Source organism: Sturnira hondurensis, unplaced genomic scaffold (genome assembly GCF_014824575.4).
Source record: "Sturnira hondurensis isolate 20B ecotype Veracruz unplaced genomic scaffold, ASM1482457v3 Scaffold0016663, whole genome shotgun sequence".
Taxonomy (NCBI): Eukaryota; Metazoa; Chordata; class Mammalia; order Chiroptera; family Phyllostomidae; genus Sturnira; species Sturnira hondurensis.
The window spans coordinates 10,910,670-10,935,926 of NW_028089294.1; the positions used below are offsets into that span (position 1 = coordinate 10,910,670).

Consider the following 25,257-nt stretch of genomic DNA (forward strand, 5'->3'; position numbering starts at 1 on the left):
ATAAGAACACTAATGCCACTATATCAGCGCCGCCCCCCAACACGTGACCTCCTTGAATGTTAGTTATCTCCCCATAGAGTCTATCTCGAAACACAGTCACAATGGGGTGGATGCTTCAATATAGGAATTTGGAGGGGGACCGCAGTTCAGCCACAACACTGTCATAAAACTAGCAGTGAGACAGGGCCGGGGACCCATCCTGTGTCCTTGCAGTACCTCTCTCCTTTTGTTGCAGGAACTGAGGAGTCTGCGTGTTCTAGCTAGCCCAGCAGTCACATGTGAAACCGCCAGCAGCCCGAGTCCCTGAGGGATGTGCAGCACCCAGCCCCCGGCTCACCTGTGAGACATCCAGTGTGTACAGAATGGATGTGTTTGTTGTGCCTGTTACTACAGCACAACTGAGCCTAACCTGAGCAACACTCAGACACTTAGAACTTCTCATCTGTGCCCGGCACTGAGCTCAGTTCATGAGAGCCCTGCCCTCATGAAAGGGACAAGCTTATGGGGAAGAGAAAAAAGGCAAAAAAAACAACAACTTTAAGACACTTAATTCAAAATGGCCTGATGGATTAAAAATGCAATAAGAAGTCAGGAAGGAGCCCTGGCTGGTATGGCTCAGTGGATTGAGTGCTGACCTGTGAACCAAAAGGTGGCTGGTTCGATTCCCAGTCAGGGCACATGCCAGGGTTGTGGGCCAGGTCTCCAGTAGGGGGCGAGCAAGAGGAAACCACACACTGATGTTTCTCTCCTTCTCCCACCCTCTATCCCCCCTCCAAAAATAAATAGAATCTTTTTTGGTTTTTTAAATATATTTTATTGATTATACTATTACAGTTATCCCAATTTCTGCCCTTTATTCCTCTCTGCCCTGCACACTCCCTCCCACAATAAAATCTTTTTTTAAAAAAAAGAGGAAGTCAGGGAGGAGAGAGCAATGTGGGTCAGAGGGGGACCAGAGAGTTTGGGGGAGGTACTGACACCTGGGAGGAGTCTCTCAAGTCAGGGTGGATTTGAGAGAACAGTCTAAATGTTGACTGTACTTGACGTTTACACACTTTGCTCTGTCCACAATCCTGTGCATCTGTGAGTATCAGTGGCATCTAAGGTTGTGGAAAAGAAAGATGTCGAAATCGTCACAGAGGACTGTGGGGCTAAAAGAGCCCTCTCGGCCAAACCAGTTATTTGTAAAATAAAGAAACTGAGGGCCAGAGAATGAATGGCGAGTTTGCCAAAATGGAAAAAAGAGCTATCGACTTGGAAATAACAACACAAGCCTGTCCCTACCTCTGCGAGCCTCAAGTTCCACTTAAGTAAATGGGAGACAAGAATACCTACTTCCCCTTGTTTTGAAGTTGTTCTGAAGGTCAAGTAAGGTCATAAATGTGAATGTTCTCTATCAGCTATCAACTTTATAAAAATACACTGCCCTCCTAAGATGCCTGCCCCTAAACCACAGAAGGTTAGGACCATTTTCTTTTTAATCTTCATTGTATTTTTTCCCATTACCTTTAGTTCTTAACAACTCTGTTAAAGTTTGCACAGTCAAAACCAGTCCTCTACAAGGTGACCACCTTGTAGGTACTGCTACCTCTGTCCAAAATATTTAAAACTCTTCTGTCTGGATTTCAGAATTCTCTTCGGGTCTACAGACATATTATTCTAAACATCCATAATGGTAGCATATCAAAGCTCCCAAAGGCTGCCGTGACTTCGGGGAGCTTCTGGAAGCAGTGACTTCTGCAGATTCATTGAGGATGTAGTGTAATAAATGAGGGAGCTGCCAACGAGGAGAGCGAAGAAAGAGTTCTGAAACAGTTCTTCAAAAGTAGGAATTTCAAAGTTGTTTATACAACCGCAGTATTCCTAGTGCAAATGCACAGTCTCATAAAGAGATCTTGTTGCAACTGAATCTCCAATGTTATATATAAATCCATGTACATACAGAAAGAGACAAGAAGAGAAAGAAAACTGGAAGGAAAGAGAAAGGACCATGATCATGGTCAGGGCAGCTGCAGGGTGGAGCAGAGCGATCGCTGTGTTGTCTCTCAACACAGGGAGGTGCTGCCATTTTCACTACAGTTTTATGCAGCAGATTCCAGAGGACTGAATGGTGGGTTTGGTTTTTGTGTTTTGCGTGTGTGTGTGTGGGGGGGGGGGGGGANGGGCGCGGGGGGGGATGGTGTTATTTTTTTTTTTTTAGTAAACAAGATGATCCCACTTTATCTGAATAAATCTCAGTGTTCCAAGGCATCATATAGACCAAGAAACATCAGACCCTAGAAGTACCAGCTGTGGCTCTTTAAAGATCTTTGTAATTCGCAGAGCCTCAATCGACCATCAATTCAAGCCATGGTCTCTTAAAACTACTTCCAACACACTCAGAACTATCATCTTCTCCCAAACATAATGACCACAGGATCTGGCCACTTTGTCAGTATCAGAAATGATGTAACATACTTCCACTCTGGACTTCCCTATCATCATTTCCAGTGCCCATTCTTCTGCAAAAGCAAGAATCTAATTATTAATAGGTGCATCATTTTAGTCAGTCCTAGAGGTATAAAATACAGACATTTGATATCTCACATCACAACAACAGCATTTTCATTGCCAATAAAACGACAACAACAACAACAAAAAGGCTGCGAGGATGGGCGTGGCAAAGACCAAAGCAGCGCGGACTGGAACGTCTATGAAACAAGTCAGGGTAAGTGAACACTGGAAGCTGACGCTGGTCTCAGTGAAGACTGGATATTAGGCAGTAGGAAGGGTAATGTCTGGGTCATCACCCATTCTCCGCAGCGCTCTACTTCAGTTCTAAGAATCTGTATTTTGATTACCCTAACAGCTCAGTCCCACATTCTCAATCCAAATAAAGCTAGCAGGCCTCCCCGTCACTTGGCAGGAGCCCAGCAACCTGTAGACGTGTTCCCTTTCCCATGCAGCATTCCCGCCTCTGGATCCAATCCTCGTCTTCGACTCCAGGGGCGAAGGCCCCTGCACCACGCAGCTGGTCTGGCAGGGGTTCAGGGGCAGGGCCAGCCAGCACTGCCAAGCTCCACGCACCTATCACTGAGACGTGTGCCACACCTTCGGCAATACCTCGGCTGTTGACACAGGTAAGGTTTGGCAAGGATGGCCACGGTAGAGCCACTGGAGACAACCAGACTCACTCACACTCAATTAAATATGTCTCAGATGATGCCAAAGGAGTATTTGAGTGGGACACTGAAGAAAAACCCAGATGGCACAGCAAGGGCCTGGTGTTAATGACTTATTCCACCTGAAGGAGGCCAAGCTTCAGTAAATTCCATCAGCACGCCCTGACAGGGCTCCCTGCTCCTGGGGAAGGCAGACGTCTGGTAGCTCCAGCCCTGCCCTCCTTAATCACTGCCCAACAGCACCTCGGCAAGATGAAGTTCACCTGGGAAGGTCCTGCCCTAAGAGCACGTGAGCTGGAGAAACAGGTAGCACGCACACCTGCTGACCCAGCCGGGCTGACTCAGCTCTCCTCCCCACATAAAGGATGTTGCGTGCGTGAGAGACTGAGAGTCTCCAGTATGTTTTATAGTGATGCGTTCCTTAGACTTCTCATCTTTTTATGTCATTTTGGTCTCCGTATAGGGAAATAACCGTGTGAAAGTGTTGCAATAATTCCGGCATTATCCCTGTCAGAATAAAACTGTTATTTCACTATAGCTTTAGGCCTCACCTCAGTAACACTCTTCTAGTCGGAGCAGAGGGGAGTCTGTAAATTAAATAACAGGTTTCCAAGCAGCACTTACCACCCCAGCTCCCTGAGCTGAGTACTCACTTCACCTTCCATCACTGGGCGGAGACGGTGAACATCTACAGCCCCCCTCTGCACCCCCATCTGCCTCTATTCATCCGCCTCTATCTGTCCTGCATTCCATGGGGAACGGGCAGCCATGCCGTCCGTTTCCCTCCTTTCTCATTGGCCTCTGTGTGGTGCAAACCAAGAAATAGTTTTCTTCAAAGTCCAGTGACAGAAGTATGGAGACTTTTTTCAAAAAAGTACTTTCAGCCATGTAATTAGGATACTTTCCACTTCAATGAGCTCACACGTTCCTGATAATTTCTCCATGATGTGCATTTTTTTAAAAAATGTTTTAAACAAAAGCTCAGTGCACTGGCCCTTCAGAATTGTGTGCGCATGTGTGTATTCCAGTACTAAGGTTTAGAGCTTGCTGATGTTACTGAATTTATCTGCCAAGAGACCTATCTCCAGTTAAATAATCTTTTTCTCCAATGGCCCATTCTGTTTCCATTCTTCCTATCCAAAGAGAATGGTTGGAACAACTTCTGAAAGTTCTGAGGGGATCCCAACCAGTTCTCACGTCACTGTAGCTCAGTTTGGCCTCTGGTCTTATTATTTATATGACCAATACTTGAAGGAAAGAAAGGCTTCTCCAGTGCTTTCACAATTTCACATCAATTTCACACTGATCCTATCTTCCTAATCCACATAAAGATTATTTTTTCTATAGAATGCATATTAAGGAATTTGATCTTAGAGAGTTTGTCTCTTATATGTTTATTTCTTTTTTTACTCTTCTGGGGGATTTTACAGCTACAAACTATGAAGGTGGGGTTGTGCATTATTTGTCTTTATCGTGTAAGAGTGCTGTACGAAAAATATCTGTTTACCTTTTTTCAGGTTTTCCAGTATTTTCGCTCTTCTTAGCTAATTCAGGTTTTCAGATGTGACATTTTCTGGTCTTTTGGCACTTGCAATTGGTCTTGAAGAATTTTTTTTTGTCTCACCCTGCAATGCCTATGAGTAACAAAGGAGCACGCCCCGCCCTGAGCAAAAGAGCATCTGACGGCCAACTAGGCAACAGCTGACCCAGCTTGGAACATAGTCCTTGAACCCTACACCGTGATCCTGACCTCTTCACAGACAAGGCCTTTTCATACCACCTGGCATCATTCAGTAATAGAAATATTTATTTCCAGCAATTGGGTAACAAATAAAACATGTTTGAAACAACCCCAAACTCAGATGCCAAATAAGTTTCAAATTTGGATCACAGTTTAAAGCAAAGGGGACCCTGCACCGTGGGACAGGCATACGTATATTCAACGTCCCTATGGTTCGAAAATAGACTGGAGGGATATTTTCTGAAATTTGGCCTCTTCTTATTGATGAAAACTAGCATGGGATCATTCAGATGTTAATTACCTGAAAACATGAGATTACCCTGAAAGTGGCTGCGAATTGTAACCACTAGAGATGCAGCTCTAACTTGACCTATGCAGTGAGCAAACTCCCCGATATGTTTTCAAATACACGTGGTGGGCCTGTCTACCCCAGGCAGCACAAATGCCTAACTCTGCCAGAGCTGTCGCCTGTCAAGTACTTGAACTTGGTTTTCATTCAAGAATCCCGTTCCTCTAAGCTACCCCATATATTTATTCATGTCTATTCTTTTAATGTTTTAAATTTAATGATGTCTTTACCCAATCCAGTTCACATAAAAATCAATACTTTGTATGATATTAAGCATGAGACATTATTTTTGGGACTCTGAAAGATGAAACATCATTTTCTACGATTGGAAGGATACCCACCAACCCCATACCCTGACACTCTGTCAAGGCGAAAGATATTCTAGTTATTTCCAATTCCATTATCCCTGCTCTCTTCTCTTTATGTCCATGCCAAAGAAATGTCCACTGTGCTCATGTATCTAACGGTCATCACTAGATCCATGCACTGACCACTGTGCTTTTTCCGTGAATCCTCTCTCCCTCTATCACTCACTCACACAGCACTGCAATCCCTGACTGATAGCCAGGAATAAACCATTTTGATGTCAATCAAGAATGAGGCTGCTTAAAATAAGATGTAGCTACTCATCTTCACCTCACAATCAAACCCCAAGGGCCAGTGAATCAATCACAGTGCGCATTTATCTGATTTCTGAAGCAAGGAAATTCAGGAGAACCCAACTCATCACCATCTTTTTCTTCCTAACGGCCTGTAATCAAATCCTGATGCTTGATTCTTCGCAAAAGCCCTTGTTGTCATCTCTTTGTTTCCAACGTCTCTCCCTGATTGGACCATGGCCATCTCACTGGTGGACCACGGCCACCTTTTCTTCCCTGACCTCCTCCCATCTACCCACTCACCCTATTCATCACAAGTTGAAACATTTTAAATTCTTTTGTAAAAATTTGCGGACTGTACAAACGTTCCAACTCTTAAGTTCAGCTGCAAGTTATAGTATTCCACAGGCACATCTCAGGGTTATTGCCGTTCAGTTCCAGGCCTCCACAATAAAGCAAATATTGCAGTAGAAGTGAGTTACATGAATGTTTTGGTTTTCTGGTGCATAGAAAATTATATTTACAATATCCTGTCGTCTATCAAGTGTGCAGTAGCAATATGTCTAAAAAATATCTTCATGAAAAATACTGGATGACTAAAAACTGCTAACCACCATTTGAGCCTGTTACAAAAACAGTGCCAACAGACTTGCCCAAGGCAGCGCTGCCAGAAACCTTCACTGAAAAAAAATTCTGTATCTAGGAAGCACAATATAATAAAAACAATAAAAGGAAGTATGCCTGTATTTGTGCATCCAGAAAATTTTAACTTCCCCCTTTATTACTCATCAGAAAATTTCCAATATGCTGAGCTATCCAAAGAATACTACATGATCTCTCATATGACCACTTCCCATAGCCAACAATTGTTAGCTTTGCAATATTTGTGTGCATTCATTTGCACATAAATTATAAACATCGTGGCATTTTACTCCTAAAATTTTCAGCATTTACCTCTTGAGAACAAGGCCACTGCCCCACAAACCCTAATAGTATTATTGCCCCTAAGAATTACTAATTCCAAAATATCACCTAATATCTAGTCCATACTTAAATTTCCCCAATTGTTCCCAAATATTTTCTAGAGGAGGTTTTATTCCTTAAATAAAAATAACAATTCATTTAAGGTTTATATATTACATTTGTTGTTATGAGTCTTTAGTTTCTTTCTAGAAAAGTCATTCTAGTTTTTTTCCATTATATGATTTTTTTTGAAGAACCAGGCAACAATATCCTACATTATGAGTCTGTCTAATGGCAGTGGGTGGGGGTTATATTTTTAGTTTGTGTCTTTACCCTTGGGGATTCCCCATAAGCTTGGGGTTGGGTAGAAAGGCTTGATCAGATTCAGGTTAAACGTTTTGGGCCAAAATACTTTTAGGGTGATAGGCAAATTTTGTACTGTATCACACCAGGAGGCACAAAGCACTGGTTGTCCCACTTTCCATGACTCTGAGTTGGATCACTTGATCAAGCAGGCTTCACGCCGTTTGTTCTTTGACAGCAAGTCATTTCTCTGGCACTGCGTCTCAGACTTCAGAGGTCTCACGTCTGCATAAACACCTGCCAGGGATCCCGGGCTATTACATGTCTCCAGTCTCACTGACACTTCTTCCTCACCCGTTTCTTGCCAAGTTCTCTTTCCTCTGTTTCACCATTCCCCCACTTTCTCTATGAGTTTGCTTTCCTAACCAATCACCCATTTTCCTCCATCATCCAAGCAGTTCATGAAATTCTACTCTACAGAGCTTCCCTTAATTTAAACACGTTAACCACAGTTCATACTGGGTTCTCAACCCCCAGCTTACTGCCTATTAGAATGTGCACAGAAACAAGAGCTATTTCTGCTGAATGTGTTTTGTATTCTTACTGCAACACATATACATGGGTGCTTACCAATACTTCTATGGCATTAAAAGTCCCAACAGTCGAAATCTGCAGCTAATAAAGACTATTGCCACAAGCAGAGCACTATTGAGCATGTATGCAGTTGTTTTTACCATTTATTTAAAATCTACCTGTACCTCCCTCTGCAGCTGTGTATATGAGCCAACCACAGCAAGAAAGCACAAATGTTTGCAAACATCTCTGTAGCATGCATTTTACATACTATTTACTATTTACCATGAGTATATTTTTTTAATGCCTGGGTCATCCTAATGGCACTAATCTATTGGGCAATTAGAGGTACCCAGCAACACGTCTCACCAACAAGAAGACAAATTAAGGATGTATACTGAGTGCAAACTGAGGAAATTGTCTGACAACAGGACTTGTTCTGAAGCTTCATGTTAAGGACCACACATGCAAAAAGAATTAAGAATAGAGGTCACTGTCTGGACCATTCAGACTAAAAGTCAGAGGCACACAGATAAGGCAAAAGTGTTGCACCAACTCTGCATTATCCGAGTAACTCCACCAATTAGCCAATTCATTTTGATTATGTAGTCCATTTTAGGCTTAAAAGTAAATCACTTTTAAATCTTTTTTAGTTAGCAATCATCTGCCTAATATTACACAAGAATAACAACTTTGCAAATACTTCATTTTCTTGCATTTTTTTATCTGTGTTCCAACTTGGAAACTGGGGAGAAAGGCACTGGGCACACAGTTTTAAAAGGATCTGCTTTTTCCTGTCTCATGACCAGCCTAAGCTGGAACGACTAAACAATGCAAATGGCACCAAATTCCTCTCTCTCCGAGGCTGGTCTGGAGCAAAACTGTGAAGTGTACAAAGTCCATCCTCAGCCCCACTGCTCCTATAACAAGCTGCTGTTAGCCCAAGAATCCAGACTTTAGTTCTAAGCTAAATTTAAATGGATGCTCTTCCTTCTCCCCAAAGTGTTTGCTTAAACCGGGTCTTCAACTGACAAATGAAAAGCTGTGGCAAGCGTGGGAGCCATTTCAAGTCTCCACAGGCAGACGAAGGCTGGGTTTGGGGAGACCAAGCCTTTCCTGTCTTACTGAAATTACACTATACAAGTGATCACCTACCCTGACTATTTGTAAGTTTGACGCTATGGATAAATAGGTCTTCTAAGTAGATATTTGCATACTTCTATAACATTTGCAAAGCAATGCTCACGTTACCTGGTCTAATCTTCACAAAGTCCCATATTCTTGTCTCCACCATTCAGACAACAAAGCTGGTTCCCTGCCACCAAGTCCTGAGCCCACGGCTCTAGCCAAGATCTCCTGACTGCACATGGGTGCTCTTTCCATTCAGGTCTACAAAGAGTTCCGCCTTCCTCCCCTGGGAGAAAGGTGACAGGCCTACCACAAACCTGCCCAGGACATGAAAGTACTTTCCAGGTTTCTAAAGCAGTAACAATGGATTCTTATTACCCCCAAATGTCTCACACACACAATATTTCTTTCAATATTCAGGGAAGAACAGAGATACAGTAAATGCACCTCACCTACTCTTCTTACGTGGGGCTGAACCCAGAATCAAATGACAGGAGGAGAACCGCAGGACAAAGCTATGTCATTATCACACAACCCCAGAGCAGGTCACACCAAGCGGTTTGGGTAAAACAGCCACTGCTTTTGTTGCCTTCACTGTGCACTTTCAAGGATGAGTTTTAGAAAAAACTTCCTTCTCTGTGAAACAGACAGAAGCCTAAAGTTCTATGTAAATCCAGGAATATTCAAAACAACTCACTATGCACTTCAAACTACTCAGTTATTGCCATTCTAGTTACGAGTTTTTATAAGAGAAAAAAGATGACAAATTTTGATTGCGCTCGAAACTCAACTATACCTATCCACCTGTAACTACTACAAAAAGGCCTAAGTATTTTGAACACTTTGCAGAATCCACAGCTCACCTTAACTGAAAAACATAAACAATGATCATGGCCTTCCAGCAGCATTTTGGGAAATTCACCACTTAAAATTATTTATAGATCAGCAGTTGGCGAGTTTTTTCTGTGAAGGGCTTTGCCGGCCATATTTTAGGGTTTACAGATCATATGATCTCACTGAAACTAAGTAACTCTACCATCAAGAGCATGAAAGCAGGGCAGGCAGTATGTAAATGAATGGACGTGGCCGTGTTCCAATCAAACTTTATTTAAAAAATAGGCCCAAGGGCCAGTGTGCTAACTCTTTCCACAGAAAATCATTTCACCAAGCCCGGCTTCCCTGTTAAAATGAGACCTTTTCTAGAAAGTGTACACACGGGCTGGGTGATGCTGCTTACCTGGGACCCGACCGTTTCCTGGAAGCACCGGCCGAGCTGGGTCTTGGCGGCCACGGGGTAGGCATGAGGGATGACTTGCTGGTGGGAGTACGTGGAATGGACTGTCTGGGTCTTCTGGACGGGGTGCCCTTGGTAAGAGATCTGGGACTGGCCTGGTTGGCCTTCTTTCACCTTCTGGCCTGTTGGGCCATCGATTCTTGAAACCTGATGGATCTGGACTGAAGCCTCAGGAGGGTGCTTCACATGGATATTGACTATGTTGGGAGGAAATTTCACTGAAACAGATGGGGAAGAAAACTTGTCAGTCATGTATAATTCACATGGGCGTCAGCATGGAAGTAAATTTCACACACACACATGCACTGACATGCATGTATGTTATACATATGTACTATATACACATACTTGCTCCACAGCCCTCAACATAAGTGAGAATAAAAGGGTACACTTAAAATAAAAATTAAACCTGAATTTATATATTTTAAAAACTAAACTAATTATAACGAGAAATTAAAACCTCTCACAGTAACATTCAGAAGGTAAAAAATATTTTTAATGAAACTATTAAATTCATGCAGCTTGTGGTCATAGGGAGGGACAGTTTATCAAATAATAGTAATGAAGACTCAAGAGTTACATTATTTTTTAATTTCTCCTGAAGTCTCTATTGTAAATGTTGTAGGATATGTCTTTCTACACGAAAAGGAAATGCAACTTCATAAAGCACAATTCTCTGACCCTTAAATGACACATTGCAGATACACTTTGGTGCTTACTGGGACACAAACACAAAATACCACAGTGTGATATTTTACATCTGTGACAAGATTTACTTTCTGCCATTTTCAAACAAACTTTCATCCTCTGATGCAAATATTCAGGTTTTAAAGAATAACAGCCAGTAACACTCTCTGACCCTTAAAAAAAAAATTGCGCCTGTAAGAGGTGCCAGGGTTAAAAAAATGAATGAGTCATAGAATTTCTGAGCTCCAAGTGACCTACTTTACCTTCCTCTGCAGATGGATAAATCACAGCCCGGTGAGGCTCAGTGACCGTTAAGAGCTAAAATCTAGCACTATTCACCGACTGAACAGACATGGTGTCCACTGCAGGCACCATGTGGTCACCAGTTCCCTACCGTCGGAAGGGCCAGAACACTCCCTGTGTGTCTTCCTAGTCCCCAGACCGGGCCAAAACAGGGACAGGCACACTCAACAGCTCTCAGTGCTCAGGTGTCAGAGAAGGCCGGGCTCCTTTGTTGTTCTTATCTCTTAGATACCAAATCTCCATGGCCTTGTAAGCACTGCAGCCACGGACCTGCGCCCACATTCTGTCACTACTGTCATCTCTCAGGCCACCCATCACATGTTCCTTTCTGTCCTACGACCAGCCCTGGTCATCTGCAGATACTTGGCTTCTCTATGAGTTTGGCAGGTCTGGCAAATAGGAAAACTCAAAATAATAAGCTTACCTTTGACTCCTTGCTGACCATTCATGGTCAGAGGCAAGGTATGTGTAGAGTGGACGACATGAGTTCCCAAGGCCTTGCCCGACTGCTGGGAATGCTGATAAAGTTTGGGCATGCTGGCCCCATGGACCGGGATCTGACAGAGCTTCCCTGTGAAATTCGGTGGGCACTGGCATTTGTCCCTTGAACTGCACTGGCCACCATTCATACATGGAAGATGGCAAATTACTGAAAGGGAGAAGAGAAATTGTGGAGAATTGGTTAGTTTCTCAAATGCTAAGTAACGGTCAGCCAATAAAACTCCCAAATCATTTCCACTGATTTTTGAAACAGTGAACAAAGAAGTAACTACACTATGGCCAAAAAAAGAAAAAAGAAAGAAAAGCTTCCATTATTCACTATCTTTTTCTTTCCATCTTGAGTCTTCAACTTTCCATTGGCTCATGGCGTCCTCCCCAACAATGGAAGGAACTCCTGGGAAAAGGAATGTACAAAGAAGCCACCCAGGGCCACTCTCTATCACAGTGTCCTTTCCAGTATCTCTTGTGTTCTCTAATTACTTTTTGCTATTTAATTCCTCATTTATTAGCTGTCTCCTTAGATTATAAACCCTTGAGAAAAAGGGATGTGTCGGGCTTAGTGACCTTTCAATCCTCAGAACCTAAAATAATGCCTGGTACACAGTGGACATTAAATATTTCCTCAAAGAATAAACAAAGAAACAAATGAGAATGCTTAAAAATAGTCTCTAATGGGAACAGAATCTGAAACGCTCTGAACTAAGCACCGCTCCATCCTGGGGTGGGGATAGTTTGAACCCTGCTTCACCAGCATTTGCAATCTCTTTGGGATGACAAGACCGCAGTGAACCCAGAAGGCGCTGAGTAATTAGTAGTCTGGAATTTTATTTAGAATACCAAAAGATAAAAGGGCACATTGAGTAAAGAATTTTAAAAGGAGTTTTACATTCTGATGAAATTCAGCTTGTGGCCAACCTCTTTATCACTAATGAATTCTTCCTATCGGCCTTTAAACAAGAGTTTTCCACCAGCTTAAAAAATAAAAAACCTTCGACTCCATTTCCTTCCATTTTCTACTGGGTTTAAATTCTCTCCCCCGTGATCAGACTGCCTGTCCACTTCTCCACGCATCACAGTCCACCATGGCCTGCAGTGTTAACCCTCCCCCACCCCCCTACCACGGAAACTGCTCTTCCTAAGCTTACTAAGGGTCCCTGAGTTGCTAAATCAAAAGGATGGATTTCCGCCTTCCCTTGGTTTCCACTACGTCTCGCTCATCTATTCTGCCCCTTCCTCTTTGCCCAATCCATCTTAATATTCTTTGCAGAATCCACTCTTTGCTTGTCCTTTAACACCAGTGCGCTTTAAGACTGAGTCTTGAATCCTCTTTTTCACTCACGCTATACATTCTTCCTCTATGATGTCGCCATGTCCTATGCTGACGTCTCCCAAATTTCTACCTCCTAGTAAGGGATGTCTGATGTGCTCCAAGCCATCTACTACTATATATCTCCATAGACATATTCCACAGACAACTCAAACTTGAAATGTCCAAAACGTGAACTCATCCTCTTCTCCCTAATGCTCCCATTCACGGGGGGTCCTTCACAGAGACCTGAGTGCAGCGCTATCTATCACTTCACCCATCCAAACACCCATTTCTGGAGTTCTCCCCTCTACACATTCACCAGATGTGTGCACTTCTTCCCCATCACAGGGTCTCGGTGCCCTCGGAAACTTAGGAATCTCACGTCATTCCCTGCAATCCAGCTACATGGAGCTTCACTCATTTCCTCAGGGCCTAAGGCCCCCTCCCCCCACTCAAGCTTTATCCACACTGCGTCCCTGACCTGGAACACTCATTCCGTTCAGGCCCCTTCACCTAGAGAGCTCCTATCTATCTCTTAGACTCTGCTTGAACCTCGCTTCCTCGAGAAGCACTGCCCACTGTCCCTCATCTAGGTGTGGTGCCTACCTACGCTTCCAGGGACTCTCATTAACTGCTCATCATGCCACTGAGCTTACTGCATTACATTGTCTCACGACCTTTCTGTATACCTCATTCAACTAGAGCTCTGTGAGGTCAGGGGCATTATCTTGTTTTGTTTACCCCTAGCATGTAACTTAGTTTCTAGAATAAATGCTGCAGCTCAAAAAAATACTGGATGAAAAAATTATGCCTATCACTTTCAAATACTATTTCAGGTCCTAAGAAGGGCTGTAAGGGCTGGGATTCAGGCCTTCCTCAGGAATGTAAGGGCTGGCCCTGGCTGGGTAGCTCAGTTGGTTATAGCATCATCCCAATACACCCAGGTTGTAGGTTCAATCGCCCATCGGGGCACATACAAGAATCAACCCACAAATGCATAAATAAGTGGAACAACAAAATCGATGTCTCTCCCCACCCCGCCTCCCTCCACCCACCCCCTTCACTCCCTCTCTCAAAGCACTTAAAAAATAAAAAAGAAATGAGAGCTAACTGAGGAGATTAGATAATAACACATGATAGCTGAAAACAGATCAGCAAGTAAGTGACAATTGAAAAATATAAAATAGCCCTGGCTGGTGTAGCTCAGTGGATTGAGCACGGGCCTGTGAACCACACCATCGCGGTTCAATTCCCAGCAGGGCACATGCCTGGGTTGCAGGCCAGTTCCCAGTAGGGGACTCACCAGAGGCAACCATACATTGATATTTCTCTCCCTCTCTCCTTCCCTTCCCCTCTAAAGATAAATAAATAAAATCTTAAAAAAAAAAAAGTACATTCTCTAAAAAAGAAAAGAAAAATATAAAATATAAACCCTGTGGAACTTCAGGGGACAGGAGAGTCATTTCTGGTAAGTCAAGACAGACTTCGTAGGTGGGATCCTTTGGGACAAGTCTTTGAAACTGGGCAAGATTCAAAAAAACAGAGAATTGCATCCTAGGAGGACAAAAAAGGGAGGCAGGCATATTTGGGAGACAACAAGAAAGTCCGTCTGGCTGAAATCCCCGGTTCTAGAAGGGAAGAAGGGGGTCAAGCGATAAACTAGAAGATGTCGGCTTGAGTCAGGCCATGGACAAAGGCCCAATGCAAAAGTCAGGGTTTTATTTTGTAAGTAGGAAGTTATTTTGGAGGCTCCAAGGAGAGGATTAAACGAGGATGCCAGAGTATCCCAGGAACATGACTTGTGATGGAAGGTGAGACTGGTTGGAACGGGGAGGCACTAGGTCGAGAAGCCAGTTAGGAGAGCACCAAAATCATTAAAATCCCAGTTGAAAAACACACGGATTAGGACGATGGCAACAAGAATGGAAGGAAATGTGAAGTATGAGAATGATGGAGGGAGAGTCAGTACAACCTGAAAGTGGGGCGCAGGAAGCAAAGAGCAGGCCAAGGAAGAGGGGAGACAGTCGGGGGGGGAAGAGCCAGAAAAAAATGACCAAGGTGACCGCACAGAAACTATGTCCAATGTCTGTGCGGCCATTCAAGCCCAGACCATGCAGACCATGCCCAGACCATGCTGAACCATGCTGAATGGGCTCTGAAATAAGCCTTGTCCAGTGCCTGATGTCCTCGGAAGTGCAGGCGAAGAGACAAGTCAAAGCGGACTCCAAGGTGGAGTCCAAGACTTCCTAGCTCCCACTTCAACTCTGAGCTGAATTTCTAAATCACAGCTTGGCTACCCTGGACGGATTCGATGTGTCATGGGTGAGGAGAGCCAGGCCAAGATTTAAGTGTACTACAAATAATTTATAACTGGAATATAGGCACCACTCACTTTGCATGGTTCCAATATGCATGAATTTCAGTTTCCGCAGTTTAGTTAAATAACAACCAGTCCCCCAACAACATGGTTCAAACTTCAGTTGCCACGGTGTATTAACTGTGAGTAATTGTATGAAGTACAAACTTTCCTGCTAGCTCTTTGGTCCATAAACACGGCGTGAGTAACAGATGTTTATCGTGATCAGTAACCAATCACGGCATTTCCTTCAAAGCTGCTGGTGAGTGATCCCTGCACGTCTGTTCTCAGTTCACGCACAGACAGGAAAACGTGTAGTGGTGTTGCCTCCTCACCTCCCAGTGATCAAATCGCATAACATTTTACAGAAGTGGATAATTCAAAGGGTCAACCAAAAAAAAGCACAACAAAAAACTAATAAGTGGCAACACTGGAAATGAAATTGGAAAGTGGATGTGGTGAAAAGGATGGTGATGTGCTGGAGGAAGTAACATTAAAGGAACTCCCAGATATCTCATAACTCTGAAAGCCCCAAGGTAACGTGCGGGCAGCTGACCCAAACTTGGGAAGGAGCATGACAACTGACTGGGGCAAGGAAAAAACCCTCCACATCATAAGTTATACAATGAGAAGAAAGCGAACATGGTTGAAATACTCTTGGTAAGTTCTCCTTGAAGAAATACAATGCTTTAATTCTCAATGTGTCTAACATTTTAAACTACAAGGCACTAAATAAATATTAGCTTTATTATTTCTTTTATTTCCCTATACCTTCAGACCCTACAGTAAAAGAATTTCAATGTTTTGACAAAAAGTTTTTTCAAAGTCATGGGACTTAATAATCCATTGATTATTAACATCATTTTGCACACGGTCATTTTACATGAGCTTGCATGACTATTTTTATGGTCCTGCACTACCATGCAAAGATGACTACAACCTATACTAAAATAAATTCACATGCGTAACCATCATTTTTACATATAAACATTTACCAGTTGACTTTTACTAGATATTTCTGGTATAAATAGCAGATTCTGAAATCTAATATGAATTTAATTAGTTTTGTTTAAATCTAACTTTAAACTTCCACGCAAATGTTTCAAGGGCTGCATTAGTTTGTGGGGGGGTTTTAAATTTTTTATTTATTTAATTTAGAGAAACAGGAAGAAAGAGAACAAAAAGGAGAGAAATATCAATGAGCAAGAGATACATGGATTGGTTGTCTCTCGCACGCCCCCAACTGGGGACCTGGCCCACAACCCAGGCACGTGCCCTGACCAGGAATCAAACTATGATGTTTTGGTTCACAGGCCAGTACTCAATCCACTGAGCCATACCAGCCTGGGCAAGGGCTCCACTACTTTAAGTGGGCATAGCCATAATCGTAGAACGGAACCCAATCACCCTGTGTCTCTCTGGTCATAAAAGAAATGGTCTCTGCTTGACTTTTTCTGCCCAATAAAAGGCCAATCTTTATAACTATTTATGAATGAGAAGAAAATATCTGTTCTCCTGTTGCAGCATTTCCTCAAATCTAAATGACAATACAAAGGTTGTTGCCTCCGCTCAGTAAATACATGGTTGCATCCTTTGTGGCAGATGATCTTTTTATAGCTAAACAGTCTTTGATGTCAAAGAAAACAAACTGAACATCAACCCACAAACTTAAGGATTTAACTACGAAAGGTTTCTCTCTGTTTCAAAAGTTCACGCCACTCCCAAAACACTGCCTAAAGATATATAGTCCATCCTGCCAGAGTTGTATAAATCCTTCTCGACACGTAAAGAGAAAAAAAGAGTAAGTTGTCTTTAAGGCTGACTTGCGAAGCTTGTGGTGTGCTGGGTTTAAGTCTAGCTATGGCACATACATTTTAGCACGTGTAACTAGAAGTGCCCCATAGAACGTTGGCTGAGAAATGCTGTAACTTTATCAGCTTGCCATCTAGCTGGCCATCACCATAACGCACTGCATTGCATCACGTGGTCACCTGGGACCTACTGAAAAGAACAAGAAGTATATGGGCCTTCGGGCTGCTATTCCAGGAAGCATCTGCATGACAACCAGCGCAACATACTCCTGGTACTGCTATAAAAGGTCAAAATGAGCAAAAGGACCCACGCTGGAACAACACATGGGAGGTTTTAAATATGTCCCATGTTTCGGTGCGTCCCACCACTCGCTTCGGCCTATGAACATCTTGCAGCACTTTAGAAACTGGGCTGCCAGAATCCCATTTGTATTCTAGATCACAGACTGAAACTTGGTGTAACTGAACGGATATAAGGACTTGTACACGAACATGGGCCAGTTGAATTTTCTAAAGACTTGTACTATACAAAGCTATACCCTGTCCGTCTTTCCTGTTAGCCAACTACAAAAATATCTCAACTGTTGAGCCTCCGAAGGTCCTCTAAGAACATACCTGAGTTTCCCGCAGCAGCACTGTGGCCCCTCCACCAGCCCCTTGCACCCTGTGCCAGCAGACAGACCATTTCGAGTTACTCTGGCTGCAGCAGAATTGGGAAAACAAACCTCCATTCGGGGAAAACATGCACCCGTCACCTCCCAGAACAGACACACACACACACACACACACACACACACACACGACTTTGATTTGCTTCACTACTTCAACTTACCCACTTGTCTCTGATTATGGGGAAAACAACGTTCCCTTATAAACTATCAGCATTTTTATTGATATCCCTTACGACTGTGAAAAAAAAAGCAGTGATATCTTTAGAAAGTAAAAGTTACCACTTCACTCCTTCCCCTAAGCACACCCACACTGCACTGCCCTCTTTTAAACGGTGCCCTTCCACTCGGTTCCGCCAGGCAGTGACTTCCTACTGCCGCAGTTTAAAGCTTTCAGATAATATGTATGTCAGGTAACAAATACTGCAAGCCACAGTTCACTTCAAGAACCTATCACACTCTTAAAAAAAGAAAAACTGTGTGCTTGCTTCATGATTCTGTACGCATCCCCTAAAACCAAACTAACAAATAAAAACCTGGAACTAAAAGCAAGGATGGAGGTCACGCTCTTCTGAAGGTAGAAAAGGAGAGTGAGGGAGACCTCATCCTACCCGTGAATCAAGAAAGGAAGTACAGAGATTCATAGGCATTAATTACAGTCGAGGCTTTGAGGCGTGTTAATGGAAAATAGACATTTACATGGTCTGTTGTGTTCTAAAACTGCCTTCAGCCAATTCTTGATCATCTGTCTGCCAACTTACACTGCCTCACAGGCCCCACCAAGAAAACAAGTGAGATGCAGCGGTCCAGGACAACCTGTCCAAGGAGGCGACATTCACGCTACACCTAAAAGGAGAAGCATCCAGCGATGTGAAATGTTGGCCAACGTGAAATGTTTGCCAAAGAAGTGCTTGCAGAAGAAGAAATAACAGGAGTTAAGTTCTTGAGGTGAGACATGGCTTAGAAAGGCCCAGAAAGTGAGAGAAAGTCGATGTGGCCAGAGTGTAGGTGACAGGGAGAAAGTGAGAACAGCTTTGTCGGACAGACAGACAAGGGCCAGATTCCCATGCATATAGGGAAGTCTATAAAAGTAGATAGAGTATAACAAATATGTATGTGTAACAACTAACAACTTAGGACCAACACAGCTAGAATGGCAGGAGTCACACAGACACAGGGATCGGCCTGGTGACTGCCAGCGGGGAGGGTGTTGGGCAGACTGGTGAAAGAGGTGACGGGATTAAGAGGTACAGATTGGTAGCCACCGAATAGTCATGGGGAACGTGGGGAATACGGTCAATAATACTGCAATAACCATGTGTGGTGAGTACTGGCAATATCATGGGGGCCGCCTTATAAAGTATATAATTAATCACTATGCTGTTTACGGGAAGCCAATACAAAGTAATACTGAAAATAAACTCTAATTGAAATTTTAAATAATAGGTTAAAAAGTAAAAGGAATCGTAGGCATTGGAGTCCAGGGAAAAGGAAAGGCGTCCGTCGGGATCAGTAGAACCCTCCACTGCACACACAGGGCACGTGCGTTGTAAACATGCTTTGTGTTCCGGGATCTCCCTTCACGTCTGCAGTCACTCTTTAGCCAGATTCCGGTCCAATTCTGGAAGACTTAATTTATAACTCGTTGACTATATAATCATTCTTTTGATAAAAGGATTTTTTTCATGTGTGAGAGAAGCAATTAGTATTTCCAATCATACATGCAAAAGAGAAAAATCAGAATCCAAAGAATTCTTGGGGAAAGGGAAAATGCTTTAATAAGAGTTAAAAACGCAGCCGAGACACCCCTGCCAGACAGCATCTCTGTCTCACCTGCTTTAGAAACGAGGAAGACCATTTCATCCTGCCTGCACCTATCAAATTCCGAAGTATATTGGGCTGCAGATTTCAACAAGTGCAAACTATCCACCTTAACACGAACAAAATTTCCAATAACACCACTGGTGTTTCACGCTGGTGCCCAGGAACAAATGCCACAATAGCGCGTGTTGCTAATCCGGGAGATCTCAAACCCTACCACCCACAGGCACTACCAGAGCTGCTTCTCCTCTGGGAGGCGGCCATTCGTCATCTCAGCTTTGTTGATAAATCTCCTTCCCTTTATCAGGAACCTCCCGAGAGGTGTGGGCTACCTGACTGGATCCCATTTACAGCTTGCATAACCTAAGGAGCTCCAAATAGCGAGCACATCGCAAAATTCCACTCATACCCTTCTTCCACAGATGCTGTTGGGGGAGCTATCTCTTAGAAATTCCCCCACGCCCAGCCTCTTTAACCCTCAGGAAAAACAGAGCAGCATCTGCAGCTGCAGGATAAATAGAAGAATCTCCGACCTCTGGGAATTCAGACGTCCTTGAGCAACATTTCTGAACACAGGGGCAAATCATTCCACGTCGTGGATGTCAGTGTCCTCAACGGCACAATGACAGGACCCACAGGTTCTTATGCCATCCCTGAAATTCTGGTTCTCAAAAGTCTAACCAAGTAGTAAATACAGTGAAATTCAGATTTCCTCATCTTATCTGACAGCACTGTCAGGATTTAAATTTTAAAATGTATATCTAGCCACTCCTGATTTGTACAGAAGGGAGAGGGGTTAGTCCGGTCCGTGGTGTGCTTTGTTTTGATTTTGAACATAAAGTCAGACACTGATTCAAATGGAAGTTTCATACGTACTGACAGAGCAGTTAATAAAAGGCTCGTGGGTTTAGGAAAAGCTGACTTCATCTGGGGGAATTGTGGGGACATTCCCAGCTGGAGCAACGATGATGCTGCCCCTCCACGGGCAGGGAAACAGTTTCACCAAAACAGGGACACGGTCTATCCCCGGAGGCCCATCCCCTTTCCAGGGACTGCCACAGTCAGCTCGCTCACATGCTACTTCCGTGTCCTCTGGTCTGTTCTCTAGTTAATCATTGCAAAATGCTTTCTAAAATAACAATACCACATAGGCCACATACACTGTACTGAAAGAAGTTTCCAAACCTTTTTGTACTTATTTCACCACTATACTTTGCAAACTCTGCTGTGGTGCCTCTGGAGACCAGGTTCATCACCCACTAAGTCCCTGAATATCTGCTCGTTATTTGTTTATTCCTTTATGCCCATATGTTTATGCCTCAGGAAAGAACTTGAAATGAAGCTAAATTTAGCATTTTGAAGTATCTGCAAAGTCAAAACCTTGACATACCCATCTATCTCAGCAACACAAAACTGCACTGAACCTCTGGTCCAAAAACAGCCTCCAAGAAACGCTCCCTTAAAGAAAGGGGGCTGCTGAATCAGAAGGGGCCTTAGGGCCATTTGCAAAAGAGTGCAGCATCTAACATCACTTCTGCACCATCAATCGCTCTGCCGTGAATTGTGAGTTCCCACTCTCCGTTCTCCTGCTGAGCCTGGACTATGGTAGGGAAGAGGCCACACGGTTTTCACCTGCCACGTGGCACAGCCGGCATTTTACAGATAAGAGCTCAGCAACAATAAAAAAATGTTGACATTAATTTCCTAAAAATTCCAGATGGAAAAAAAATTCAGCCTGTATGTACTTCTCTTTTCACACTTTTCCCTTTTTTTCTGAGGCAACTTAGCTTTAGTGTAGACTCGAGTATTTTTCAAACTAGGTTCCAGAAAGTGAATGAATGGACAGATCTTCCAAACAAAATATCAACAAAGATACTGCGGCATTAAACAAAAAGTGTTAAGGATTCCCCAGAGGTGCTATGAAGGGTCTACTAAATAATCTAATTCAACCACTTCATTCTACAGATAAAGAGTGATCTGCAGACTGTGCCTGCCTAGGGCGCCACAGCCAGGCAGGGACAGAAACAGAACGGGGATTCAGGTTTTCAAGCCCTTTCTCATACAGCTCTCATGGCAAGAGAACCAAGCGATTTCCCTCAAATCTCACCACATGGTCCTGTCCCAAGACCTTTCTTATTCTTCTTCCACAGGCTCATGGTTTTCCTCATGGGTCACAGGGTGTGCTAATGGAGTCCCAACAAGATCAAGCATTTGGCTGGTTGCAGACCAGGGAGACTCAAGAACTTCTCCTGCCATCTAAATATATGAGTTGAAACACATCAGAGCTTCTTGTTTATTTTTAACAGAAGAACCCAGGAGTTTCCTGGGGCACAGGCATCACAGGAAGAGGGCAGTTGGAGTCGAGAAGAGTGAAATGAAAAAGGAAATGCGCACATTTGTTGGACAGCATAGCTACAGAACCATCCCATCACTGCAGAAGTCCTACTGCACTCTGCTGGTCTATCACCTGTCTCCTCAGTGCCAGCAAGGTGAGAAGTGAAGGCTAGAAGCTCAAAAGGTGGTGTTCACTCACTCAGTGAAGCTTTATTTTGTGTCTACCATGCCTGCTCCCTGTTCTAAGCATAAAAATCTGCCCAGCACTGAGCTTCCATCAGAGTCTTTGTGAGACTGAGCACAAAGAGGGCTGTTCTGGGGCCCAGGGATCAGAGGACAGGACAAGGCTGGAGAAAGGGCTGTTCTCCCAGTTCTTCAGGCTACCAAGCACCTCTCTGGCCCTTCCAGGGAGCTGGAAGAGATGTCAGGCAGGGCACAGAGCCAGGCATCCTGAGGAGGTCCTTTCCACCAACCCCAGGAGCAGGGTAAGGCTCTCTCCTGGGGTTCCATCTGCAATGGCCCTTGGGTGGTCTGGACAGAGAGACATAGGCAGATGCTGTGTGGTGAGTGCAGCCCACCTGCATTGGGTGAGGAAAGGAGCACTCTTGGGGACCTTGGACACACTTGCAGGGGGGACAGGGGGGATGGAGGTGCTGTGTGAGCAGAAAAGGGCTTGGGGCTAGCATAAGCTGGGTATACCACTATCATTACATTATCTATATCCCAAGCTGATAAAGTTAAGAGGTACATCCAGATTACAGCTACAGTCACTAGGTTCATATTGGCAATTCTTCTGTTACTACATATCCATCATACTGTTCCATGTTACAAGGGTATATATGGCTGCAGAGCATTAATAATTAACATTTTCAGTAGCCATATAATATGTCATTACGTGGACAGATGATAAATCACATATCCATTCATTGTTTGTTTAGATTGTCTGTATTTCTAACTATTTTTTTAAATTTTTTATCCTCATCCAAGGACATTTTTTCGCTGCTTCTAGAAAGAGAAAGAGAGAGAGGGTAACATCGATGTAAGAGAGAAACACCAGTTGGTTGCGCCCCACATGCACCCTGACTGGAGACCAAACCTACAACCGGGGCATGTGACCTGACCAGGGATTGAACGTGTGGCCTTTTGGTCTACAGGATGAAGCTCCAAACAACTGAGCCACACCAGCCAGGACTCTCTTTAATTATTACATGTGCAGCTGCAAGGAACATCCTCAAGTAAATAGTATTATCCTTCTTAGTTATTATTTTCTTATCCATTCAACTAATATTTATTGATTGCTTAGTATGCACCAGACAACACACTAGGTTACAGAGTAAAAAAGACAAACATTTATGAGCCAAATATACCAATGTAACTGTCTCATGGAGGGGACAGACAAACACAGGCATTCAGAGCAGAGGTCTGGAACCAGACGTCCAGAGCATGTGAATACCATTTTCATCATTTAATAGTGGCAGGACCTAAGGCAGGTTTTTTACCATTTCTCTGCCCCTCTCCCAAATTTCTCCCATGAAATGAAGATAAAAATGATACCCAGCTCATTTGGCTGCTCTGTGGCCTGAAAGAGGTCATATATTCAGAGTACTTAAAAGTCAGCTGATTGTAAGCACTCAGCAAATGTGAGCCATCAGCATCAGCTTCATGATTCAGGTACAGTGGGAACACTCAAAAGGGGAGACTGAACCGACGTCTGGCAAAGAAAGAGCGTGCACATCCCTGGCCAGGTCATGCTCTGTGCTGCGTGTCACTTCACTCTCCGTGTTATTCCCAGGATCTGGCAAGGAGACGTGGAGTTGCTGAGCACATCAACTGAAGAATCTTCCAAAAACAGGGCACCAATTATTAACATCAATACCAGGATACTAACATATCGACTCCACGTGTTGTCAAATTGGATTTTATTTTTTAAAATGTGTATTAGTCCAGTAGTTCTTAAATAACTTCTGAGCACTACCATTTTAGCTCCAGATTATACCATCACAGTGCTGATCTTCCACATCCTTATTTGTATTTTCATTTATAAAAATCATTAGTAGAGATTTTTAACATTAACCCGACATAGCTGTTTATTTTTACTTCCTCTTGTTTGAGGCAGCTTTTTACTCATGTATTTGACTATCCCTTAGATATAACCATTAAAAATCTGAATGATTTGTTCGATTCCCAGCCAGGGCAGATGCCTGGGTTGCAGACCGGTTCCTTGCAGGCTAACTACCAGCATGGGACGCACAAAAGGCAACCATACATTGATGTTTCTCTCCCTCTCTCCTTCCCCTCTAAAGATATATAAATAAATAAAATCTTTAAAAAAAATCTGAATGATTTTAAATTATTTTCATGATGATTTTTATGGGTAATAGATTTTAACATCTTATTTGTCATATTAATGTAAATATCTTTAAAAAATATCTTTGTAACTATATTTCCCATTCCCTTAAATTTAGTTTTAAATACACATATTTATTTTGTTATAGTCGTATAATTTAGTTTATAAGTTCTTTTCTCTTTAATATGTTCTACAGTTTAATTCCCTTAAAAGCTACTATCCCTCCAAGTATCTGATAAGTAACTTCTTTCATGCTAACTTTTTAGGTTATTTTTCATCTCTTTCTTAATTATTTAACTCATTCCATTTGGAGATTTACTCTGGCATAGGTATGGATTACAACTAATTTTGCTTCAAATTGCAACCAAAATATCTTACTATCAGTTATTGAATAAAACTTGCTTTCCCATTTTTTTAAAGATAAACTGTTCTTTTGAATAGAAGAAGGTTTCAAAAGGGGGGAGGACATAATGTGGTTGGAGGGGAAATCTGGCCGTGTAGGATGGAGCCGGGGTGGGAGCAGGGGAAGAATGCAGGATGAAAAAAGGAGCCCTACAAAAGCAGTGAAACACTCCCCGGGAGACACGAAAAGAGCAGCGCGCTGGGTCATAAAATGAAATGGGGCCTGTAGAACTCAGTCACACGCCAGAAGCGATAAATTCTGGGTAGACAATGTTTGGGAACCACTGCTATAAACAAAAACCTGCACGTCTGTCTACGGCTTCGTTTTATTCCCACCGTCCACGGACCATTACCCTCCCGCGGCTCCCCCCTCACTACACCACCGGGGGCGAGGCGCTGCCTCTGTCCTGGTCTTTTAAAGGGCAGGGAGACCTTTCGGGGTTCTCTTTCTGAGTAGTTAGCAGTCCAGCACAGAGAGGTAAGTGACCGGGAGGCAGTGCAAAGGGTCAAAGCCCAGTGCTCAGGAAAGTATCCGTGCCAAGGGATGTGAAATATCCTGTGTGGCCGTGCAAGGGACAGATGTTTGAGCTCTGCCTCAGATCTTTCA

The 25,257-nt window shown here is 43.3% G+C and overlaps 1 protein-coding gene across 11 annotated transcripts in view; it reads right to left on the reverse strand.

Annotated features, from left to right (window-relative positions):
* The window catches only part of LTBP1 (latent transforming growth factor beta binding protein 1), a 357,682-nt gene that overhangs the window by 163,242 nt on the left and 169,183 nt on the right, over positions 1 to 25,257 (reverse strand). For all 11 annotated transcript variants that reach the window (XM_037066591.1, XM_037066593.1, XM_037066590.1 and 8 more), the window contains 2 exons: positions 11,526 to 11,750; positions 10,055 to 10,329 (listed from right to left, as the gene is read on the reverse strand). In XM_037066591.1, coding sequence (XP_036922486.1) covers positions 10,055 to 10,329; positions 11,526 to 11,750 — 500 coding nt within the window. The remainder of the gene's footprint in view (positions 1 to 10,054; positions 10,330 to 11,525; positions 11,751 to 25,257) is intronic.